Source organism: Theobroma umbraticum, unplaced genomic scaffold (assembly GCF_002168275.2).
Source record: "Theobroma umbraticum cultivar Fairchild unplaced genomic scaffold, ASM216827v3 scaffold_147.0, whole genome shotgun sequence".
Taxonomy (NCBI): domain Eukaryota; kingdom Viridiplantae; phylum Streptophyta; class Magnoliopsida; order Malvales; family Malvaceae; genus Theobroma; species Theobroma umbraticum.
Genome location: NW_018397259.1, coordinates 3,369,906 through 3,391,278, shown reverse-complemented (window position 1 = coordinate 3,391,278; position 21,373 = coordinate 3,369,906). Strand labels below are relative to the sequence as shown.

General features: G+C 34.6%; 2 protein-coding genes and 1 pseudogene across 8 annotated transcripts; all 3 read left to right on the top strand.

The window, feature by feature from the left end:
• The first annotated feature begins 132 nt into the window (after positions 1 to 132).
• LOC110415485 (mediator of RNA polymerase II transcription subunit 7a) lies at positions 133 to 2,241 on the top strand. 2 transcript variants are annotated; one of them, XM_021427155.1, is made up of 5 exons: positions 133 to 387; positions 498 to 567; positions 957 to 1,123; positions 1,220 to 1,293; positions 1,909 to 2,241. In XM_021427155.1, exons 1-5 carry the CDS (start codon positions 253 to 255, stop codon positions 1,964 to 1,966), a joined length of 504 nt encoding a protein of 167 aa, XP_021282830.1. In that variant the 5' UTR covers positions 133 to 252; the 3' UTR covers positions 1,967 to 2,241. The 2 variants fall into 2 exon arrangements, with proteins under 2 accessions (XP_021282830.1, XP_021282829.1); XM_021427154.1 differs by having other exon boundaries at positions 1,906 to 2,241.
• Positions 2,242 to 4,064: 1,823 nt separating this feature from the next.
• LOC110414682 (Cleavage and polyadenylation specificity factor (CPSF) A subunit protein) lies at positions 4,065 to 18,126 on the top strand. Of its 6 annotated transcripts, XR_002445048.2 has the most exons (16): positions 4,069 to 4,642; positions 6,027 to 6,191; positions 6,369 to 6,448; positions 6,570 to 6,653; positions 6,804 to 6,891; positions 7,003 to 7,163; positions 7,294 to 9,283; positions 10,536 to 10,846; positions 11,073 to 11,388; positions 11,479 to 11,634; positions 11,820 to 11,961; positions 13,356 to 13,432; positions 14,585 to 14,724; positions 15,520 to 15,597; positions 16,478 to 16,586; positions 16,983 to 17,012. XR_002445048.2 is itself a non-coding variant. In XM_021426031.2 (15 exons), the coding sequence occupies exons 1-15, from the start codon at positions 4,454 to 4,456 to the stop codon at positions 17,178 to 17,180; spliced, it is 4,206 nt and encodes a 1,401-aa protein (XP_021281706.1). In that variant the 5' UTR covers positions 4,073 to 4,453; the 3' UTR covers positions 17,181 to 18,126. The 6 variants fall into 6 exon arrangements, 4 of the variants coding, with proteins under 4 accessions (XP_021281706.1, XP_021281707.1, XP_021281708.1 ...); XM_021426031.2 differs by lacking the exon at positions 15,520 to 15,597 and having other exon boundaries at positions 4,073 to 4,642; positions 16,983 to 18,126; XM_021426032.2 differs by lacking the exon at positions 15,520 to 15,597 and having other exon boundaries at positions 4,074 to 4,642; positions 6,027 to 6,161; positions 16,983 to 18,126.
• Positions 17,750 to 21,220, top strand: LOC110414803 (strigolactone esterase D14-like; annotated as a pseudogene).
• The last annotated feature ends 153 nt before the right edge of the window (positions 21,221 to 21,373 follow it).

Genomic DNA, 21,373 nt, shown 5'->3' with positions numbered 1-21,373 from the left:
TTGTCCCTGTTTGGTTTTCAGAATTAGCCCATTCCGGTCCGGTTCAATTTTGGGCGGATGAGCCTTCAATCAGGTCGGGCCCAGAATATAACCAGCCCTTTTGGGCCCATTTATTCGATTTCGAATCTTAGCTTGTCAATCTTCCTCCTGTTTCACTTTCTAGCGTTTTCTCGGCACCCAAACTGAGCTCCCTTTGTTAATTGAAATTTATATAAGTCTCTGCAGAATTTGGAAGTGTCAGGCTGATCAACGATGGCAACAGCTACATACCCGCCACCGCCGCCGTATTATAGGCTCTACAAAGATTACCTACAAAACCCTAAATCGGCTCCGGAGCCTCCGCCTCCAATCGAAGGCACCTACGTTTGCTTTGGTGGCAGTTACACTGTGAGATTATCTTTTTTTTTTTCAGTAAATTACGTATTATTATTTTGATTGGGTCTCAATTATTTATACTTATTGAAATTTGATTTTATGGTGTTTCTTTTGGCTGGTAGACTGATGATGTGCTTCCAAGCTTGGAAGAGCAAGGGGTACGGCAACTCTATCCCAAAGGACCCAACGTTGGTAATTTCTTTTTCTTGCTTTTTCATTTTTGTTTCTATGACTTTGCGAAATCATTTATTGGAGTTAATTTTAGCATGCTTTATTCCTGGATACTGGTTGCTAGTAGTATTATTTTTCTGCTTGTAGTTGAACATTAGCCCTTAATTCGGCTCAGTTTAGCAGATAGTTGATAAGGAAGGAGCCAATAGTTACAGAATAAGTTTATTGAGTGTAATCAAATTTCATGAGATGGAAACTCCTGAGACATTTTTTGAGTGAAATTTTAGTGCAATTTGTATGTAATACATGTTTTTTCTGTGGGATTTTGTGGCTATTGGACAGTTAGAAAACACGATTCTCTCACCATTTTTCTGTTTGCTGAATCCAGATTTATTTTTGACCATTTTTAGATTTCAAGAAGGAATTGAGGTCGCTCAACAGAGAATTGCAACTGCATATTTTGGAGCTAGCTGATGTTCTTGTTGAGAGACCATCACAGTATGCAAGACGAGTGGAGGAGATATCTCTTATATTCAAGAACTTGCACCACTTGCTCAACTCGTTGCGTCCTCATCAGGTGAAACATTGTTGGGTTATCTGGACATGTTTTTGCTTGTTAAATGATTGTGAATTTATGTGGTACTCATTCTCTATTTTGATTTTGCTTGTGCAGGCTAGAGCAACATTGATCCACATTCTAGAACTTCAGATACAACGCCGTAAACAGGCTCTGGAGGATATTAAGAGGTATGGATATAAACATGCTTGGAAACTGCTCCAAACTAAATTTTCTGTCTAAAGAGTTTGGTCCGTTCTTTGAGCATGCTTTTAATTAATAGCGGCTTAGAAGATTTATGGAATAAGATCATTTAGCGATTTGAATTTTGCTGCCATTATGAAGATTGTGGTAATGCCTCATTACACGTACTATAGAAAAGGGTTTGCGGCCAAGGTAGTGATTGAATTTTCTCATTTTTGTCTTCTTTCCCTTTTCACTCATCCGCTTCGGGCAGTTTTCCTGAGAGACTATTGAAGCGTTACTATCCTCGTGCTGTTTATCAACTTAAGTGCATTTCCCCTTTGCTGGGGACAGACATTCCCCACTGAATTCTGAGGACATGACATCTCATAAATGCTATCACTGGCTAACTAAATGCCCTTCTCTAATATCAAAATAAGTAGTTTCGGTATATGGCTGGAGTTTCTTGGAAATGAAGCCATGTTGTTATGAGGCCAGAGTTGGTTGTGGTTTGGTTGTGGTAATAGCTGGCAAGTGATTGCATACTTAACTAGTACTATTAGCAAATGACACAACTTTTATTTGCTTAGTTCTGACTCTTGGTTTCTTTGCTTGTCCAGTAGGAGAGAGGAAGCACAAAGACTGCTCAAGGAGTCACTTGGGACCCTAGATGGACAGTAGCACAGCGAGTTTGAGCTTGTGTTGTGAATGGCTTCTTTCATGGTGTTGATCCCTGTAACAAAGCTTATGTTTCCCAGGAATACTTGGAGTCAGGGATGGAACGAGTGTAGTTAAAAGCTTGACTTGCTCTCTCATCTTGTGGCAGTTTGATTTTTACTAAAGAGGAATGTATATCAGTTTATGCTGTAAAATTATCAGGGATTAGCATACCCTTTTTGTTCTCATTTTACACGTTAATCTTGATATCAAATCTCTCTAGGGCTGTCGAAGTGAAACCAGCTGAAAGTACCTAATTTCTCTTCAACGGAGTGCATGTGATGCCAAAAATAGCCTATTCTTGCCACACTATAAGATTCAGTCTAATAGTAGTAAATATTTCTAAGATTTAAGAGAAAATAAAGAAACATAATAAAATGAAAGGAAATAAAGTTCAGTGTCTCTTGAATTGTTTTGGATTGCAAATGGAGTAACAAAAGAGAAGAAAAAAAAAATCATAATTCCACAAAATGATAGGCAGAGTTTTTAATTTTAGAATTCCTTCTGGCCTTTATAAGAAGTTAGTTTATTTGGTGAAGTTGTTTTGGTTTGCTGGGTTGGAGAAACCAGTGCGGCAAAAGAGGTGCTTTAAATTGTATAAAATTATTTAATGTTATTTTTGTTTATTTTTAATAAAATAAAAAACAAAAACTCAACTTTTATTGAACTAAATTATAAGTATTAAGTGAAAGGAAAAAAAATAAACCAAAGAAAATTTTTTATTTGAAATAAAAAAAAACAAATGAAATCAATAAAGTATTATACCAAACTAAAAAGATAAATGAGAAATGATGTGTAATCCTTACTATAATTTTTGAAAATTATTCAAGAGTAAAGTAAAACTGGAAAAAACTTAAAAAAACTTTTGACATAATATTTAAAAAAAATTTTGAACTATTTATGAAAATTTAGATAAATATTTATTTTTATTGTGTTCAATTAAGTTGTTTTAATTATATTTTAAATCAAATAAGTTTTTATAATTAAGAGTTAATTAATTATAATTAATTAAAATATCACTTGTTATTTTATACTCATAAAGAGTTCAATAACGTTGATGTGAATGATGAAAAATGTTATATAACTATATTATTATATTACGTTTCTATCACATGACTTAGAATGATAATTTACATTTCAATCAAAATAAAAGTATAAAATTTGATTGGACACAATAAAAAAATAATAATTTATTTTAATTTTTATAAACAATTAAGAGATTTTTTGAACTTTATATCAAAATTTTTGTTAAATATTTGTTATTATACATTAATAGTTTTAAAAAAATAATTTATAAATTTGTTTAAAAGTAATTTGAATTTAAGATTTTGAGGATTGCATGGTGTTTATAATCCATGTTTTCAACTCAAAAAATATACTTAATAAATAAAAAAGAATCTTACTTATAAACCTAAGATTCATGTTATCTCTAACTTATGTGCGATTTGTAATATTCTATTCTATCTCACTTTGATCTAAGTTTATAATATTACTTATGAAATGTCTCATGCTAATGAAGAGTTGGGTAAATTTCAACATCATTTGTGATGAATTTACATTTTTAATATAAAAGACATGACTATTAAGTAAAAACAAAATTTATTTATTTTGATTAGATTTTGATATTACTTGTCACGAAATTATCCACTTATGTTACTTAATTGTGCAATATTGCTATTGGCTCATATATAAAGAAGAGAGACTTATCTTAGTCAAGAAGTAACTCAAATCAATAAAAAATTAATTTTGTTTTGATATTAATTGTCATAAATTCATATTTTTAATTTAAAAGATATATTTTATATTTATTAAGTCAAAATAACATTAAATTATAAATACCAAATTAATCCCATCCCATTTCTTAAATCGATCCAGCAATTATGACACTTACACTTGGATGATTACACATATAAACTAAAATTTATAAATTTTTAAAAACTGAACATTTAGTTTTATTTTTATAATGAAAAAGTTATTTATAAATTTGGCCAAACACCACTCATTTGTTTTCATATTTCGCATTCTCATGTATAAAAGAAAATGAGAGATTTTTATTAAGAAAAAGAAAAGGAAAAGTAAGCATTCATTAATCTGCTCTTCTTTTCTTTTTTTTTTTTTGGATTTGTGTGATAAATCCAAACAATCACATTAAAAAAAAAAAATCTAGATTTAAGTAATCCCATCTCTGTTTCTCTCTCTGTCTCTCTCACAGACAGTGATGCCAGCAAATTAAATCAAAAGAAGAGTTTACAGGCTCCAGAATGAGCACCTTTGATGTTCATTTTGCACCGCATGGAACCACTCTCCGCAGGAGAAGCCACCATCGCCATCTAACCTAAAGTAAACGCTTCTCTTCTTGATTGACAATAAGAAGCGGAATTCCAAAAATCCGATCAGGAAAAAAAGGAAAACCCTAGCTCTTTCACTCCCGAAAAAGACAACAAAAGGAAAATGGCGCTCTCGGAGGAAGAGTGCTCGACCGCAAAAGCATCTACCTCTTCGCCGTCGTCTTCGTCGGCGACTGCTTCTTCCCAAGGCGTTAACTACCTTGCAAAGTGTGTCCTCAGGGGAAGCGTTGTCCTACAGGTCGCTTATGGTCATCTCCGCTCTCCGTCTTCCTTCGACGTCGTTTTCGGCAAGGTGCTTCCTTTGTATTAATTTCGGTTTTTATTCATTCCGAATTCGATCAATTTACTGACTACTAGAAACAACAATCAACTTGCATCTAGACCGTACTTTCATTTGTTTTTACAATTTAAGAGTTTTTGTTTAGTCAGGCTTTAAACACACTCTGTGTGGTTTAATCTTAATTTGTAAGAGGTAAATTCTATGAGGAAAAGAGTCGAATATTCCTTATCCTATAGTTAATCATTGTTAATTTCACTGTTTTGAATGTAATGCTTTTTGACAAAGTATGCGTGTGAACTAGAAATTACTTACATTCTTGCAGCACGACCATTACTTCTGCCTATAGCATTTCTCTAGTGACATAGCTTTATCTCTTGTTTAAATCCCAATGCGCGAAAAATGGTCCTTTCTAATAATTTTAGTTTATCTTATAGCTTGGATTTTCAATTTGCTATGCCTCCATTTTACTCTATAGCTGGTTTTTATTTATATCTATTTTTATCATCCTATTTAAGGTCCCTCTCATTCTTTGTAATGGACTATGATAGTTTAATCTTATGACTTCAGATAACAAATTCCTTGAATGCCATATTATCATATCACACCGACACACCCCTGCAGACATGCAAACAGGGCATATTAGAATTTGACGCACACACCATGTGTGTGCAGACACTTTTAAGGTATTGACTGTAAATGATTACCTTATAAAATTGGGAGAACTGTTGATAATGGATAATGCTGTAAAGAGAAAGAAATTTAAATTACATACGCTCCTTAATGTCTTCTTACTTCAATAAAACAGTTTATATAAGGCTATTAGAGATATTTGATTCTTGGAGATCACTAGTTCCAAAAATCATGTTGGTTTCACAACTTGACTTAGACAGTGACTTAAATGTTGAAATAGGCATGCCCATGAAGACTAATGTTTTAGTAACCAATTAGGTGTTATCACTCATTTCAATTTATGCTAGAAACTTAATTTTGTGCATAAAAAACTGTAGTTTTAGAATTGTCTTCCAAAAGCCATCTAAAAAAAAAAAAACAGAGCCTCATTTGGAATAATGGCATCATGAGCCAATATGGAAAAGGGGTTGCAATTGATTTTTTTTTAAATGTAATATAATAAACAAATAAATATAGAAGACTTTTTCCAACCAAAAATGACACATAGGTTTAGATTAAAAGGAATAAAGGGTTATGGTTTTAGATTATTTAGATTTTTGGATTGTTGATCTTATTCCACCAGAAAGCTGTCTAACTTTGCGCTGCTTTGAGAATGACTCTTTGTTGTATGAGATGATTTTCTTGCTTCTGAAATTGTAGTGAATTTACCATGCTCCTGTAAAAAAGATAGCTAATCTGACTGATTGTACGGTGGTGTATTATTCAGGAGACGTCCATAGAGCTGGTAATAATGGGTGACGATGGTATTGTGACATCTATCTGTGAGCAGACTGTATTTGGTACCATTAAGGATCTTGCCATTCTACCTTGGAATGAGAAGGTCTGTGCACGAAATCCACAGGTCTGCACAGAAACCTATAATGGAAGCATTGTAGGACATCTCCTCTTGATTTTCATTCATCACAGTGAAGTGATTTCTTGCTTTATTTTTTTTAAGAATTAATTTTCTAGAGTAAACAAAGGCAAATATGATTACAAGCAGTTTTCTGTGATATGTTGTAATAGCATTTTATGTTAAATTGATTTTCTTTTTTTTTTTTTCATTTAGATGCGTGGGAAAGACCTGTTGATTGTTATTTCTGATTCTGGAAAGCTATCATTTCTCACATTTTGCATTGAGATGCACAGGTTGTATTTTCTGTCCTTTAGTTCAAGTTTCCATGTTGATAGAGAAGGTGCTTAAGTGCTTCTACCGTTGACGTCTTGGTATGCTCATTTCTACTGTGACAATACATATTTTTTGAAATAGGTTTTTTCCCGTGGCCCACGTTCAGCTTTCTGATCCTGGAAACTCAAGGCATCAACTTGGAAGAATGTTAGCTGTTGATTCCACGTAAGTTGAATTGTGCCAAAGATTAAGCTTTGTATGTTATTTTCTTCTCGCTGTGTGCATGTTGAAACCAGATTCATTTAGAAGAACTGAAAAGTATTGCTATTGGCAATGTCATGGATGGCCTTAACTTCCATTATTTTCCTTTTACAGTGGCTGTTTCATTGCTACTAGTGCTTATGAAGATCGATTGGCTCTTTTTTCCCTTTCAATGTCTGCTGGGGATGATATTATTGATGAGGTATTGCAATTTTCAAACTTGATTTTGTGTTGTGGCAGCAATTTGTGGATGGCTTTTGTTTGTTTTTACTGTAGGTATGGAGTTATGAGATCTTATTTGTGGGTATTTCAGAGAATATTTTATCCTCCTGAAAATGAAGGCAGTGTCAGTTCTACCAGAAGTGCCCAAAGAACTAGTATACGTGGTACAATATGGAGCATGTGCTTCATTTCAAAAGATTCTTTCCAACCAAACAAGGAGCAAAACCCTGTTCTAGCCATTGTTCTGAATAGGTATGTACTGAATGTATAATTACCATTTTGGAAATAGTCATATTTACAGTTTTCTTGTATTCCCATGGGATACTTTTATCAAATTCTATGCTTAGGCAAATCAAGAAAGGGTTACTTTTGGTTGCTGCAGGAAAGGAAATGCCCTGAATGAACTGGTTTTGTTGGGATGGAATATTAAAGAACATGCTGTTTATGTTCTTTCACATTATCTTGAAGCAGGACCACTAGCACATAGCATTGTCGAAGTACCTCATTCCCGTGGATTTGCATTCCTATTGAGGGTTGGTGATGCTCTCCTGATGGATCTTAGTGATGCACACAATCCGCATTGTGTGTATAGAACAACCTTAAACTTTTCAGGCCATACACTAGAAGAACAGAATTTTATTGAAGACTCATTTAGAGCACATGATGTTGATGATGAAGGGTTATTTAATGTTGCTGCATGCGCTTTACTTCAGCTGAGTGATTATGATCCGATGTGTATAGATGGGGACAGTGGCAATGGAAAATTTACCTGCAAACATGTATGCTCATTTAGTTGGGAACCAAAAAGTGATAGAAGTCCAAGGATGATTTTTTGTCTTGATACTGGTGAATTTTTCATGATTGAGATTTCTTTTGATTCTGATGGTCCCAAAGTGAATATATCTGATTGTCTCTACAGGGGTCAACCTTGCAAGTCCCTTTTGTGGGTGGATGGTGGGTTCCTGGTAGCAATTGTAGAAATGGGGGATGGTCTGGTCCTTAAGGTAGAAAATGAGAGGCTAATATACACAAGTCCTATTCAAAATATAGCACCAATCTTGGACATGTCTATAGTGGATTACCATGGTGAGAAACGTGATGAAATGTTTGCATGCTGTGGTGTTGCACCAGAGGGATCATTAAGAATTATACGAAGTGGTATTAGTGTCGAAAAGCTTTTAAAGACTGCCGCTATTTACCAAGGCATAACTGGAACTTGGACAGTTCAGATGAAAGTAGAAGATTCTTATCATTCTTTTCTTGTGTTATCATTTGTTGAAGAAACTAGGGTACTATCAGTTGGATTAAGCTTTACTGACGTTACTGATTCAGTTGGTTTCCAACCTGACGTATGTACTTTGGCATGTGGCCTTGTGGGTGATGGTCAGCTTGTCCAGATTCACCAAAATGCAATTAGGCTTTGTTTGCCTACAAAGGTTGCCCATTCTGAAGGTATCCCTTTGTCTTCTCCAGTTTGCACATCTTGGTCCCCAGATAACATAAGTATTAGTTTGGGGGCAGTTGGGCAAAATTTGATAGTTGTCTCTACTTCTAATCCATATTTTCTATTTATTCTTGGGGTCAGATCACTTTCGGCATATCATCATGAAATTTATGAATTACAGCATGTGAAATTGCAGTATGAATTATCGTGCATATCAATACCAAAGAAGCATTTTGAGCCAAGGAATTCAAGCTCTTCCTTAAATCTGGTGGATAATATTCTCACGGCTGTTCTTCCTGTTGGAGTTGGCATGGGTATCACCTTTGTTATTGGCACACATAGGCCTTCAGTTGAAATTCTGTCATTTACACCTCAAGGTCTTAGAGTTCTTGCTACTGGAACAATTTCACTAGCAAGTACGATGGAAACTGCTGTTAGTGGTTGCATTCCTCAAGACGTAAGGCTAGTACTAGTTGATCAGTTTTATGTTCTGTCAGGGTTGAGGAATGGAATGCTGCTTCGATTTGAGTGGCCATCTGCCATTGCTACTTCTTCATCAGAATGTTGTAGTCATACTAGTCCCCATCTGGAAAATGTTGATAGAGTTTTATTGAATACAAAAACTGCAAATTTATTCAGTTCAGAGATATGTGCTGTTAATGTGAGTGAGAAAGATGACCTTCCTATTAATCTTCAATTGATCGCGACCCGTAGAATTGGCATTACCCCCGTTTTCCTGGTTCCCCTGAGTGATTCACTTGATGCTGATATTATAGCTCTCAGTGACAGGCCTTGGGTATTGCATACGGCTAGGCACAGCCTTTCTTATACTTCTATATCATTTCAACCTTCCACACATGCAACCCCTGTATGTTCTGCTGAATGCCCTAAAGGAATTTTGTTTGTCACAGAAAACAGTTTACATTTGGTAAGAATCATTATCTGTTGAAAATTGAATTACTGTGGTTGTTTAACTATCATTCTGTTAAGGATACTCATTTGTGTTTCTACCCTGGAGCAGTAGTTTTTGACTTATTGACTGTTGAGAATAAATGCTCTGAAGTAGATGGTCTACTTGTTATTCGTAGAACTTCCACGGTGTAGAGCTAGCATTAATGTCCTATTGATGGCATCTTTCCTTTCCTGTCCAAGTTGGAGGACACATTTTTACACTTGTGTAGTGCAAAGCAGCCACTTGGGCTTAGCTTAAGTGGTAAGAGTGGGGTGGGATTTGGATAGAGATCCTAGGTTTGAGCCATTGTGCTCCCTTTTGTGTCAAAAAAAAAAAATGTTCAAAGCATGGGTGAGCTGGATTTCAGCACTTCAGTACCAACACTATTTAAATGGACTCAAACGAAGCTGGTTCACTGTTCAAAATGATAATCGACTTGCCGTTTTCTAAGTTCTGATGTAAGGTTCCCTTTTACAAAAGTAGGGATGCAATATTCTCATTCGTATTACCGATGCTTACTCATCCTGAATCTTACTGGATGTTTATCGTTGCATCCATAATCTATCCCTGATGCATAAATTAATTGCCAAATACTCAATATTCTTGGGTATTTTCCTGTGTCTATGTGTTTTGTTATTTATCTGAATATAGGATTTTTTGCTTTTTGGCATATGTTGAGCTCATTTCTCATGTAAAGGAAACCCAAGCACATGGTTTGATAGCTTAATGAAGGCAGTTGAATAAAAAATATGGTAAATAGAAAACTGTTGTTGGAATTTTTGTATCTGATCAATTGAAACTATTAACTTTGTATTAGTGCAATTTCTGCAACACTTTAATTGATCTCAGCTGCTGGTGTATGTTGTCATGAGAGCTGTAGAAATGAAGAAGGTCATGAGGGATCTGTGAGTGGGTTGAGTGACAAAGGTTGTGCGGTGGACATTAGGGGGAATTTAGTAAAGCTGGCCTTCAATGACTTAAATGATATTATTACAACCTTTTTCATCATAGAAAAAAAAAACATGATTAATAGTAATAGACAGTTCTTGGAAGATTATGGTTTCTTATTTATCATAAGAACAGCCAAACTTCAGACTGGTGAATGATTGGCTCACTGTTACTAGTTGTTCTTCTTTCATGATATTATAATTTGTGAGTGTTGCTTTTTAATGCTTCTTGTATTTTCCTTGATTGGTTCATATATATGATCAATTGCATGCTGTTTTAGGTGGAGATGGTGCACAGTAATCGGCTTAATGTGCCGAAGTTTCATCTTGGAGGCACTCTGCGGAAGGTCCTGTATCATAGTGAAAGCAAGCTTTTAATTGTGATGAGGACTGATCTAAGTAACGATACATGTTCTTCTGATATTTGTTGTGTAGACCCCCTTACTGTGTCTGTGGTGGCATCTTTCAAACTGGAACTTGGAGAAACTGGAAAATGCATGGAGCTGGTTAGGGCTGGAAATGAGCAGGTTCTGGTTGTTGGAACTAGTCTGTCTCCTGGTCCAGCAATGATGCCCAGTGGTGAAGCTGAAAGGTTCATTTACTTTATTATCCATATTTTTCATATTTTTTAGTATTGAATTGCTGAAATTTGTATCTTTGCTAGAAGGCATGGTGGCTGATACTGGATAATTATTTTCCCAGAAAGGGGCTTGGGAATCCCTATAATTGACAATAAGTTTTTCTCTTTTTCCTTTTTAAAGTTTCTGCAAATTGTGTGCTTTGAATTTCATATAAATAACTGGACAGTTTTGCTACAGCACCAAGGGCCGTCTAATTGTCCTCTGCATTGAACATGTGCAAAATTCTGATAGCGGTTCAATGACGTTCTCTTCTATGGCTGGCTCATCTTCCCAACGAAACTCACCATTCTGTGAAATTGTTGGCCATGCCAATGAACAACTATCTAGCAGTAGTATATGCAGTAGCCCAGATGATACTAGCTGTGATGGAATAAAACTGGAAGAAACTGAAGCATGGCAGTTACGGCTGGCTTATGCGACCACTTGGCCTGCAATGGTACTTGCAATATGTCCGTATCTAGATCATTACTTCTTGGCGTCTGCTGGTAATACTGTAAGTTGCAAAAAAATCATAATTTATTCCTTTAAGATGCTAGAGTCTTCTGTTAATTAGCTTTTGAAGATGTTGATCCTCTTCTTTCAGTTTTATGTATGTGCTTTTCTAAGTGGGAATCCTCAAAGGGTGAGAAGATTTGCATTAGCGAGGACGCGGTTTATGATAATGTCATTGACTGCACATTCTACTAGAATTGCAGTAGGCGATTGTCGTGATGGCATTCTTTTCTATTCATATCATGAGGTGAGAAAAAATTGCAGATTTGTAAAAGTAAATTTGTTTTCAATGTCATGTCTTTTAATGCTTATAGTGTAAGCAGTTGTTCCATACCTACCTACAACACCCTTGCCAATTGGATAGTTGTAGGTGTTAATTGGATTTTGTCTCTAATATTTGTTCTGAATTTACTATGCTCTCACATATGCTAGGAGACCAAAAAGCTGGATCAAACATACTGTGACCCATCCCAGCGGCTAGTTGCTGATTGTGTTCTTACAGATGTTGATACTGCTGTTGTTTCAGATCGTAAGGGCAGTGTTGCTGTCTTGTCTTGTTCAGATCGTCTGGAAGGTAAGTTCTCTGTGAACTTTTATGTGAAACCATTAATCTTTTCATAATGTATGGGCATATATAAATTTATTCTTTTAAGTTCAGTGAAGCCTACCTTTCTCTTTCAAGTTCTCTTATTAGTTTTACTATGGTTGGCTAAAGGCTATGGCTTCAATGTTGTGAAAATAGACTCATGTTATGCAAAGGAAGAAAACTGTTTTGTGTAGAGAAGTTATATATTGCCATATAACCTGTGTGTTGTGGCAGGCCCTAAATAAAATGGTATATTGAAAATAAATTGCTTGTTAATTGTATAATAAATTTTTATGTAAAACATTTTTAGAATAGTTTAACAATATATATGATTAGTGAGCTAAAAAATATTATTAATCAGATGATGTAATTATATGTTAGTGATGTGTCATGTTGTTGAACATAGTGAAGCATGTATTTTAAAGTTTTCTTAACGAAGAATAATTTTATATTTAAATAATTGATACAACTACATTTAGAATACAAGTTTATTAAATTATGATTAATCATAAAAGAATACTATTTACTAAAGTTTTTTTTAGTTATAGCAAGAAACAAACATTTGTGGGCAAAATTCTATTTTAATGAAAATTCTTGGATTTGAATCTTACATATACAAGATTAAACCGTATCATTGAAAAATGATAAATACTTTGACCTTAGACACATAGTAGTGATAAATCAGTGCTTTTCAAAAAAAAAAAAAAGTAGTGATAAATCATATTGAAAGAATGATAAACCCCTATTTCTTTTTTAATCAAGCCTTCCTTAAATGGCCTTTGTTTTATCCTCATGGTTTTCTCCATCTCTTTTTCTCCCCTTTCATTATACACAAAATTTTCAACCTTACATATTTTAATTTTCTCATGGAGATATGTACTAAGGGCAAGATATGTTTTTTTTTTTTTTAAATAATGTAAACAGAAATAACATTGGAAGTGCAAGTGTATGTGTAAGGGAAGGGAGAGAATGGAATTCTGGAAATAAAGGAAAAATATCCCAACTGGCAATTACTTTAAGACTACAAAAGCCCAAAACTAAGTAAAAAGGGCCTAAACCGTGGAAAAAGAGAAAGTAAAAAGAATTAGGCAGTCAAGGATTGAAAGAGAGTACTGCTCCTAGGGCAATACAAATGTGAGAGGAAATATTGTTTTAGGATCAGTATCAAGATCTTCTTTTAGTTATATCAGATAGCATGGTCTGTGTCTAGGAAATAATGGAGATTAACCCCTCAACCCAAACAATTGAACAAACAATTGAACAGAGAGGAAATAAATAATGAAAGTGTGATAATCTCTTTGTCAATGTGTATTCTACCTGCTGGTATGCTTATGTTTCTGCATGGAAAAACTTACTCAATTTATTGTTCTTTTATGTTCCAGATAATGCAAGTCCTGAACGCAACTTGACACTGACTTGTGCATACTATATGGGTGAGATTGCCATGAGCATCAGGAAGGCAAGTTAACATGCTTCATGATTACTTTGTCTGCAGAGACATTTGGTAATGTGAGGTCCTGTTAGCAAATTTGAAGGCCAACTAAAGATCACTGACCTTGGTGGCTGAACAACACTATTATGTTTCTATTATTCTGTGAAATCCTGAAGGAAGACGAAAATTCCAGGCTCTCCTTCAAGTCTGTTGCTTTCAGAGGAAAAATGTGAAATAAATTGGTTATTCTACTGGTGTAATAAGAGAAGTCTTGCATGTAGGAAAGAAATAATGAGGACAGTGAAAATGGGGTGATTAAGAGTAAACTATAATGAAAATGTAGTATAGCACTTCAATTGATGGTAGAGGTATTGGTGTTTTGTGGCTGCATATGACCCCATGCAGTGGTTTGTTATATATAATTCATGGGACCCCTTTTTTAGGTATTGAGAGCTTGATTCAATTTGTTTGAGTATGGAGTTCTTTGGGAATCTATCTGAGGGTTATCTTGACTAGTATGCAGTATTAGTGCAATCATTTAACTTGAATTTTTTGAGTTGTTGTGAGGTCAAAATATGCTAGAAGTATGTAGCTTTGACTAACAACTATATTTTCTCAAAATTTTTTCATGGTATAGAATTTCACTTCTTATGTGTGTTGACTTTGAAATAATCTTGCTCTTATGTTGTGGAAGATGTTTGTTTTTAATTGATTGAGAAAAAGGTAGGCATGATCTTTGTGATAAGTTGCCAATATGGTTTATCAATTGAATGTATTATTTTTGAATGCTTTGCAATTTTGGAGTATTCATCAGGAGGGAAAAAAATTTTTGGAGTAGCTTTTTGATCTAGCAGATTTTATCTAGTTAACAAAAATAATGCATGTAGAAGAAGAATTTCTTGTCTGCTACATTTTCTTCTCAAATAGGTTGATCAAACTGAATAATAAGTTCTTTCTTTTGTGGCATCCCCATTTTTGATAGGTCAGAATAATATGCAGCATTTTTATTTTTCCTGCATTCTAGAGATCCCATTTTGTGCTTAAATTCTGAACAGTATACAGTGGTTATGTTGTCTTTTGCTTCTTTTTGCTCATGATAATTTACTTCATTATTTTTGAAGCATATGATTTTTCCATTTGACCTAGTTGTGTGATGATGTTCTATATACTTCCTTGTAGGGTTCATTTATTTACAAACTCCCAGCGGATGATATGTTGAACAGCTGTGTGGGTCTTAATGCGAGTGTTGACCCTTCACATAGTACTATACTGGCCAGCACCCTCCTAGGAAGCATAATGATCTTCATTCCTATATCAAGGTATGGATTAATGTTTGAGGGCAAAGGAATTGTTTTCTTTCTTTTTTCTTAGAAATTAGTCTTCTCACCTTTTACATTTTCTGTTGAAAGCACTACCTACTTGTTCTGTATAACCATATGTAGTGGATATGGAGAGTTGGTTTAGGATTATTTATTTTTTCAAAAATGATTGCCTTAGGAGATCACAGCAAGGATCAAAGATTTGGATCTACGTGTCAGAGAACTTTTATGTTATGATTGAATTATATACTCACACTGCTTGTCCTCTAAATGTTGGTTTAGTTTTTAACTCTTACAGTCAAACTTTTTCATTTTTGGCTCTTGGTATTTTTAATATTTTATTGAATTAATTTTTCATAAAATAAGAAATTTGAAAACCTTATAAGCTTATGTATTAAGGATTAGTTTTTAAATTTTAATCAAGGACTTAAAATTAATAAGGTACAAGATGAAAATGTTTACCTTGAAAGGTTAAACCATGCCAATGTTTTGAGAGAGAGAGAGGAAGCAGCTAAGCCTTTGATGGAAATCATTGTACACTAATGAAGAAAACAAGAATTATTAGTAACATTTAGAATTGTTGCAGTTGTTATTGCCTTTGCTTCAGAGAGTTGTTCAAAGATTTTTATCTATGTAGCTAAACTTTCCATATAAATTGATGGCTGCTGCAGTGGTTATTCATGTGGATTATTCCCGATGACTGTCATGTTATCACCATTGGATTTATTTTTTTATTTTTTTATGAAATTTGTTGGATGGGCACTTTAGATAATACTTCATTATGCTGGTTACTAGGTAAAAAACAAGGTGATTGGATTGATAGGAGAAGAGAAATGAAAAGTAATATCAAAGACATGAGAGAAGCGATTTCAAGTAAAATTTCATCTCTCTTTGTTGAGTTGGAGGGAAGTGAGATGAATTTACAGTAATAGCACTTTTTTTCTTATACAAGGGGTAGTATTAGAACCTTCTATCCATGTTTTATCTATAGAGTATATACTTGTAAAATTATAAGGAATCATATTCATTATTGTCATTTCTTTCCATATCTCTCCACTTTTTGAGAGATTTGAAATGTGGGAGTGAAGGGAAAGATAATTGCTTGTTCTTGTTTCTTTTCCTTCTTTCATGATACATCACATCTATTCTTTAATAAAATTTAGTAAATTGAAAGATGCTAGAGGCAATAAAGTATAACAAATACAGCTGGAATTTCACCCTCCTCGGGGTGGGGGTGAATTTGCTTAGCTCAAAAAACTGATTTGATGGTCTCATAAGCAAAGAAAAGATTTGTTATTAAATATCTGTCGATGCAGTAATTCATTTCCTTGTTAATATACTTTTTAGATGGCCTTCACACTGATAAAATCTTCACCTTGGTATGATTTTTACAGTAAAAAACTCATGAGATTGTAAAAGAGTAAAACTAGAATAGTTAAAAGTTTGACGGATGATATTGACAAGTGTTGTTTAGATGGCACCTCAAAACCCTTTACAAGACCATACTTATTTAAGCTTCTTGGTTTCTGTAAAGACAAGTAGCCAAAGGTCTAGACCATCGAAGTGTTGGATCATTTAATCATGCATAAAACTGGAAAGCCTGCCAAACTGGTTGTCCCTATTTCAATTATGAGCCAAGGTAAATGTTAGAAAATGTGGATGGTCTTCAGTGCTGCATAGGCTAGGCTGCCGTTTGGTCTAATTTATGTCTGTATTTGGGGAATTGTGTTTGATAAATTATTTTTTTTTGTAGGGAGGAACATGATCTGTTGGAAGCTGTCCAAGCTAGACTCATTGTTCATCCATTGACTGCTCCTGTACTAGGCAATGATCATAATGAGTACCGTAGCCGTGAAAACCCGGTAAGAAAAAATTTTCATGACTTGATCTGAGCAGTAGGCAGTAGTTACTTTTGTTATTAACCCTGTGGATGGTGATGAAACTTTTGATGCTTGTAGGTTTAGTCAGCAAAAAAATTATTGAATCTAGGAGCAATTAAGTCTCTATATTAGCTCTTTGCTGTGCAGCATTTCTTCTTTCTGTCTCTCCTTTTCTTTTCCCAATCATCATCATCATTTTAGATGCTATGCTTCTTCATTTGTAGAAATGCGGAAGTTAGTTTGTGGGTGGGGCCATGGGGAGGGGGCTTTATAATATAGTCTTTCCATGCTTCTTCTCCTATTTAATGTGGGTCAGGTACTCAGAAAAGCTTGCCTCTTTTTCTTACTGTTCTTCTGCATTTGTTTGTCTGGATAAAGGCTGGAGTACCAAAGATACTCGACGGTGACATGCTAGCTCAATTCTTAGAGCTTACAAGCATGCAACAAGAGGCTGTGTTATCATTTCCCATTGTTTCTCCAGATACACATAAGTTGAGTTCAAAACAACCACCTTCACCTATCCCTGTCAAGAAGGTAGTGCAACTTCTTGAGCGGGTCCATTATGCCTTGAATTAATCAGAGCTTTCTTTTTTCCTGTCTGATATTTTATCACAAGTCAAGGAGACAACTTGAGGCATTCTACTGAGGAGAACAAGAAAACTAATGGCTTGTGGTTCTATTTTCACTGAACATTGAAGTGCCAGCCAAGGTACGTCAAAAGGAGCTAGTATTAGGGCTGGGCACAAGATGATAAGACTGCCAAAACCTCACAGCTGCAATAATGCATATATTCCCAAAATTATATAGATATAATACAGAGTCTGCATGGTAGACAACAGCTGCACGGGGAGTAAATATTTGAAGCATGGGTAAAGTTGCTGCTATCCTTTCATTGTAAGTAATATTTTGTATAGTAGATGTTTTGTAGATGAAATTGAAAGGCCTGGAAAGCAAGTGGATGGGCTTTTCTTCCACCCTTCTTTAGGCCGTCGTTCGTTGTAATATTCATGCATACCCAGCAGCAAACAATTCATGTTCTTGTTCACGTGTTTGAAGGCTCTACCAAGTGCAATATTTGTTTCATTAGCAATCTCCTCAGGTTCTGAAGGAGTAAAAAGCTAAGCCTTTAGCAGACTTTGGTCTCTATGGCTGTAGCTGGTTGCAAGTCAGTGTCAAAGAGCGGAGCCAGGAATATCTTGTATCATGATGGGGCCTGCTACCTGATGAACACAAATATCCAAGAAATCTTCTGACGCTCAAATCATCAATTTTTTTTGTAATAATTAAGCAGTGGGATACTCTCTTCGGGTCAGCAGGAACTTGTGCTGCTCTGTGCAGTTGGATTTCGTGGCATGAGGTCAGAGCTTTTTGATTTCATTTTTCCTTGGCTGTTGAGGACATTAACCTGCAAATTATCAATGTAACTGTCGTATCAGTTTCACACGTCGTGTACACTGAAATTTTGACAATGATATGACAACCATTTGATAGTTGGAAGGGTATCCTTCTTTTGGTTTTCCAATTGCAGTCTTTATAGTTTCCTTGAGCCATTTATTTGGTATCGCTATCTATCTACCTTTTGTCTGAAATGTTTTGAGAAAATCACTTTCTTTCATTTCTGTATGTATGTATCTTTTCAGAGAAAACCCCTAATTTATTAACAGCGAAAGATTGTGACTTAGAAATGAAGAATAAAGAGAGGCATTTCCATTTGATCAACTTTGTTGTGATGAATGAGTATTTTGGCATTTGGGTTTATTGATTGATGTATTATCTCTTTATTGAAAAAATTAAGTTTAAATTTCTTTTGTTTTTAATTATATATATATATATATATATAAACCCCCTTGTTGTGATGAATTGGTCCCCTCATGCTTGGCGAGCTTGTCATTTTCACGAGTAGTCAAGTTGCAAGTTCTTGCAACCAACTTTTCTCCTCATTGCGGATTCAACAGTGTTTTGGTTCAGAAATATCAGCTCTAGTTTTAATACTAAGCCGGACCGACTGAAGCTGATACATCAGTTTGGGAAACCACCTAGTGGACGAAATGTTAAATGGAAGGTGAGAGGCATCGGACGAAATCCACAGAAATGGGAAATGAGCAAATAGTTGTGAGAATTAAAGGCAAATTCGGAAGACAGTTGATTGAAGATAAGATCAAATGATGGAAAGTGACATTGACCAATTCAAATTATTTCCTGAGTATTTATTCATTTTGATCAGCAAACTTTAATTTCTTTTTTTTTTTTTTTTGGGCTTACTTCATTATTGGCCTCACTTTGTAAGGAAAAGGACATGGATTATATATATATGGGATGTGGACAAAACTTACATTAAAGATTTTATTATTTTGTAGTTGTAGCAAATATATATATATATATATATATATATAGTACAAAATAAATGAATGAATGAATGGTAGAAAGGAAGGGTTAGTCTAAGCTTTTGGGTTAGCACAAGACAATAAATGATGAGGCCTTTTCATTCAATTCAAAAAGTTTCATCCAATTCAACTTGGGACGGTACGTTTGTTGGCCAACGATTATTAATTGCTCTTTAATGTTTATATATGTACGTACATATATGGATATCATCAAAATAAATATTCATATAGCATGACATACATTTCTATGCATATAATTATTTTTCAACTTTTTATCAAACTGTTGATGTATATTAAATTGTATCTAAAAAAAATTAATAAAATCATATAATAATTAAATAAATATGTAATTGTAAAATTTAAAATATTGACAATTTAATTAAAAATCATCTATATATATATAATATAATATATATATATAATGCATGCGGAGAAATGTATGCATGCAATTGTACACGTAAGAGAATGATTTCAAAACATAACTGTAATGATCTTGCTGTCATGCATGTACGAGTTAAGGCATGCATCATATTCATGCAAGATACTCAATTGAACAATTGGTCGCACAATTTTTTTTCTTTGAAAAAGAAAAATATAGCACTTTCTTAAATTTAACGGATACTAATTTATAGAAATAAATGGTGTTTAAATGGACTTTTATCACTTATTATTATTATTATTATTTCGTACACATAAAAAAAGTCAAAATAGAAAAAAAAAAAAAAAGACTTTATCCCTTTGTTAACAAGGATTATAATAGCTAGGCCCTTGTCAGATATCATTTACCATTTTTAGCAAATAAATATGTATACCTAAATACAACATATATATACATATATATTTGAATATTGAATAATTGTCTTATTTATTCTAATTAATTAATGACAATTATTAAATACTTTCTAAGTTTTAGATAAATTGCCTTCCTATCTTCATTTCTGACCTTGGCTTGAGATTAATTGGTGTGATCATGTTTCTCCCTCAACTACTTAAATCTGATTAGGCATTCGTACACAATGCTTTCCAAGTTTCAACTGTAAATAATTTAATTAGATTTAATTTAAAACTTTAAAATTATAAAGTAAGAAAAACTATACCTTATATTATTATACTTAATATGCAATGGCTTTCACACGTAAAAAGGAAACTAAAACCCTTATATATGCAACCCAAGCTAAACACCTTGGGATAATAATCTCTTTCTCTGTGTCACATATAAAAACTAGCTAGAAAGCCATAGACATGCTGTGTGAGAGTGGAGGGGGGCATTGTGAAAGCTTTGAACGTATGGACATTTGGAACTGGCACTGAAACCCTACTCCTCTCTCATGGTTTTGGTGAAGACCAGACTACTTGGCGGTTTCTGGTCCCATTGCTTGCATACTACTTCAAGGTGGTGGTCTTCGACAATGGTCTTCTCCCCACACGTTGATCCAAAGCTTTTTGATCCAACTTTCAGTGGCTATGCAGATGACTTGGTGTGCCTTCTTGATCAGCTCCATGTGAACCGGACCATTTATTTAGGTCCTCTGATGGCTGCCATGGTTGGATGCATGGCTGCAATAAACTGGCCCCAACTCTTTTCACATCTCATCCTACTGAGTGGCTCCCCGTGGTGCTAATCAGTCAAGTCCTATCCATTCATATAACAAGAGCTTGCAAAATTGATAGTTCACTCCTGTATATGTTTTGAGGTGTACTTATGCCTATTATTTGATGATTCCTCATTCATTTCTTGTTGTACAATGATTTGGTATAGGTACATCAACGATGAAGGATACCAGGGGGGGGGGGGGTTTTGAGAGATCAGAAATCGATGCTATCTACCGACTTATAGATGAAAATTTCTAGGATTGGGTTGAAGACTTTGCTCCGAAAGCTGTGGGAGTGAACAATACAAAAGCGTAGCCATATTCAAGAATAGCCTGGGGAGGATGAAACCAGAGATTGCACTTGACGTTGCTACAACCTGTGTTCTCAAGTGACCTGAGAAACAGGCTGCCTCAGGTCCGCGTGCCTTGCACAATAATCCAGTCTAGGAAGGATTAAGCGGTTCCAGAGTCGGTAGCATTTTACATGAAAAGCAAGCTTGGTGGTGATGCCGAGGTAATGCTGCTTACACACAGGCCATTTCCCTCATCTAACTGCGTACCATTTCTTTTCAAGGTTTTAAAAGAGGCTCTTCATCTCAAGGAATGGCAGGCAGAAAACAAGACAGGCTTGTTTCCCTGAGATTTAAACATTTCTCTATGCCAATAAGATGGCATGTTTTACGCCTGATATTAATTATTTAAATCAACCTACGACCTTAATTAACAGGGGCGGTAAAATTCCAGATCCAAGAAAGGATCCAAGAAGGGATGAGATGTTGCCAAGTGCTCCTTG

What these genes read in the sequence shown, in the direction of transcription:
- LOC110414682 (XM_021426031.2), top strand. Translation starts at nt 4,454, where the DNA reads ATGGCGCTCTCGGAGGAAGAGTGCTCGACCGCAAAAGCATCTACCTCT. An exon ending in TCGACGTCGTTTTCGGCAAG is followed by an intron (nt 4,643 to 6,026) that starts GTGCTTCCTTTG and finishes TGTATTATTCAG; the next exon opens with GAGACGTCCATAGAGCTGGT. An exon ending in ACCGTAGCCGTGAAAACCCG is followed by an intron (nt 16,587 to 16,982) that starts GTAAGAAAAAAT and finishes GTCTGGATAAAG; the next exon opens with GCTGGAGTACCAAAGATACT.
- LOC110415485 (XM_021427154.1), top strand. Translation starts at nt 253, where the DNA reads ATGGCAACAGCTACATACCCGCCACCGCCGCCGTATTATAGGCTCTAC. An exon ending in GCTTTGGTGGCAGTTACACT is followed by an intron (nt 388 to 497) that starts GTGAGATTATCT and finishes TTTGGCTGGTAG; the next exon opens with ACTGATGATGTGCTTCCAAG. An exon ending in ACTCGTTGCGTCCTCATCAG is followed by an intron (nt 1,124 to 1,219) that starts GTGAAACATTGT and finishes TTGCTTGTGCAG; the next exon opens with GCTAGAGCAACATTGATCCA.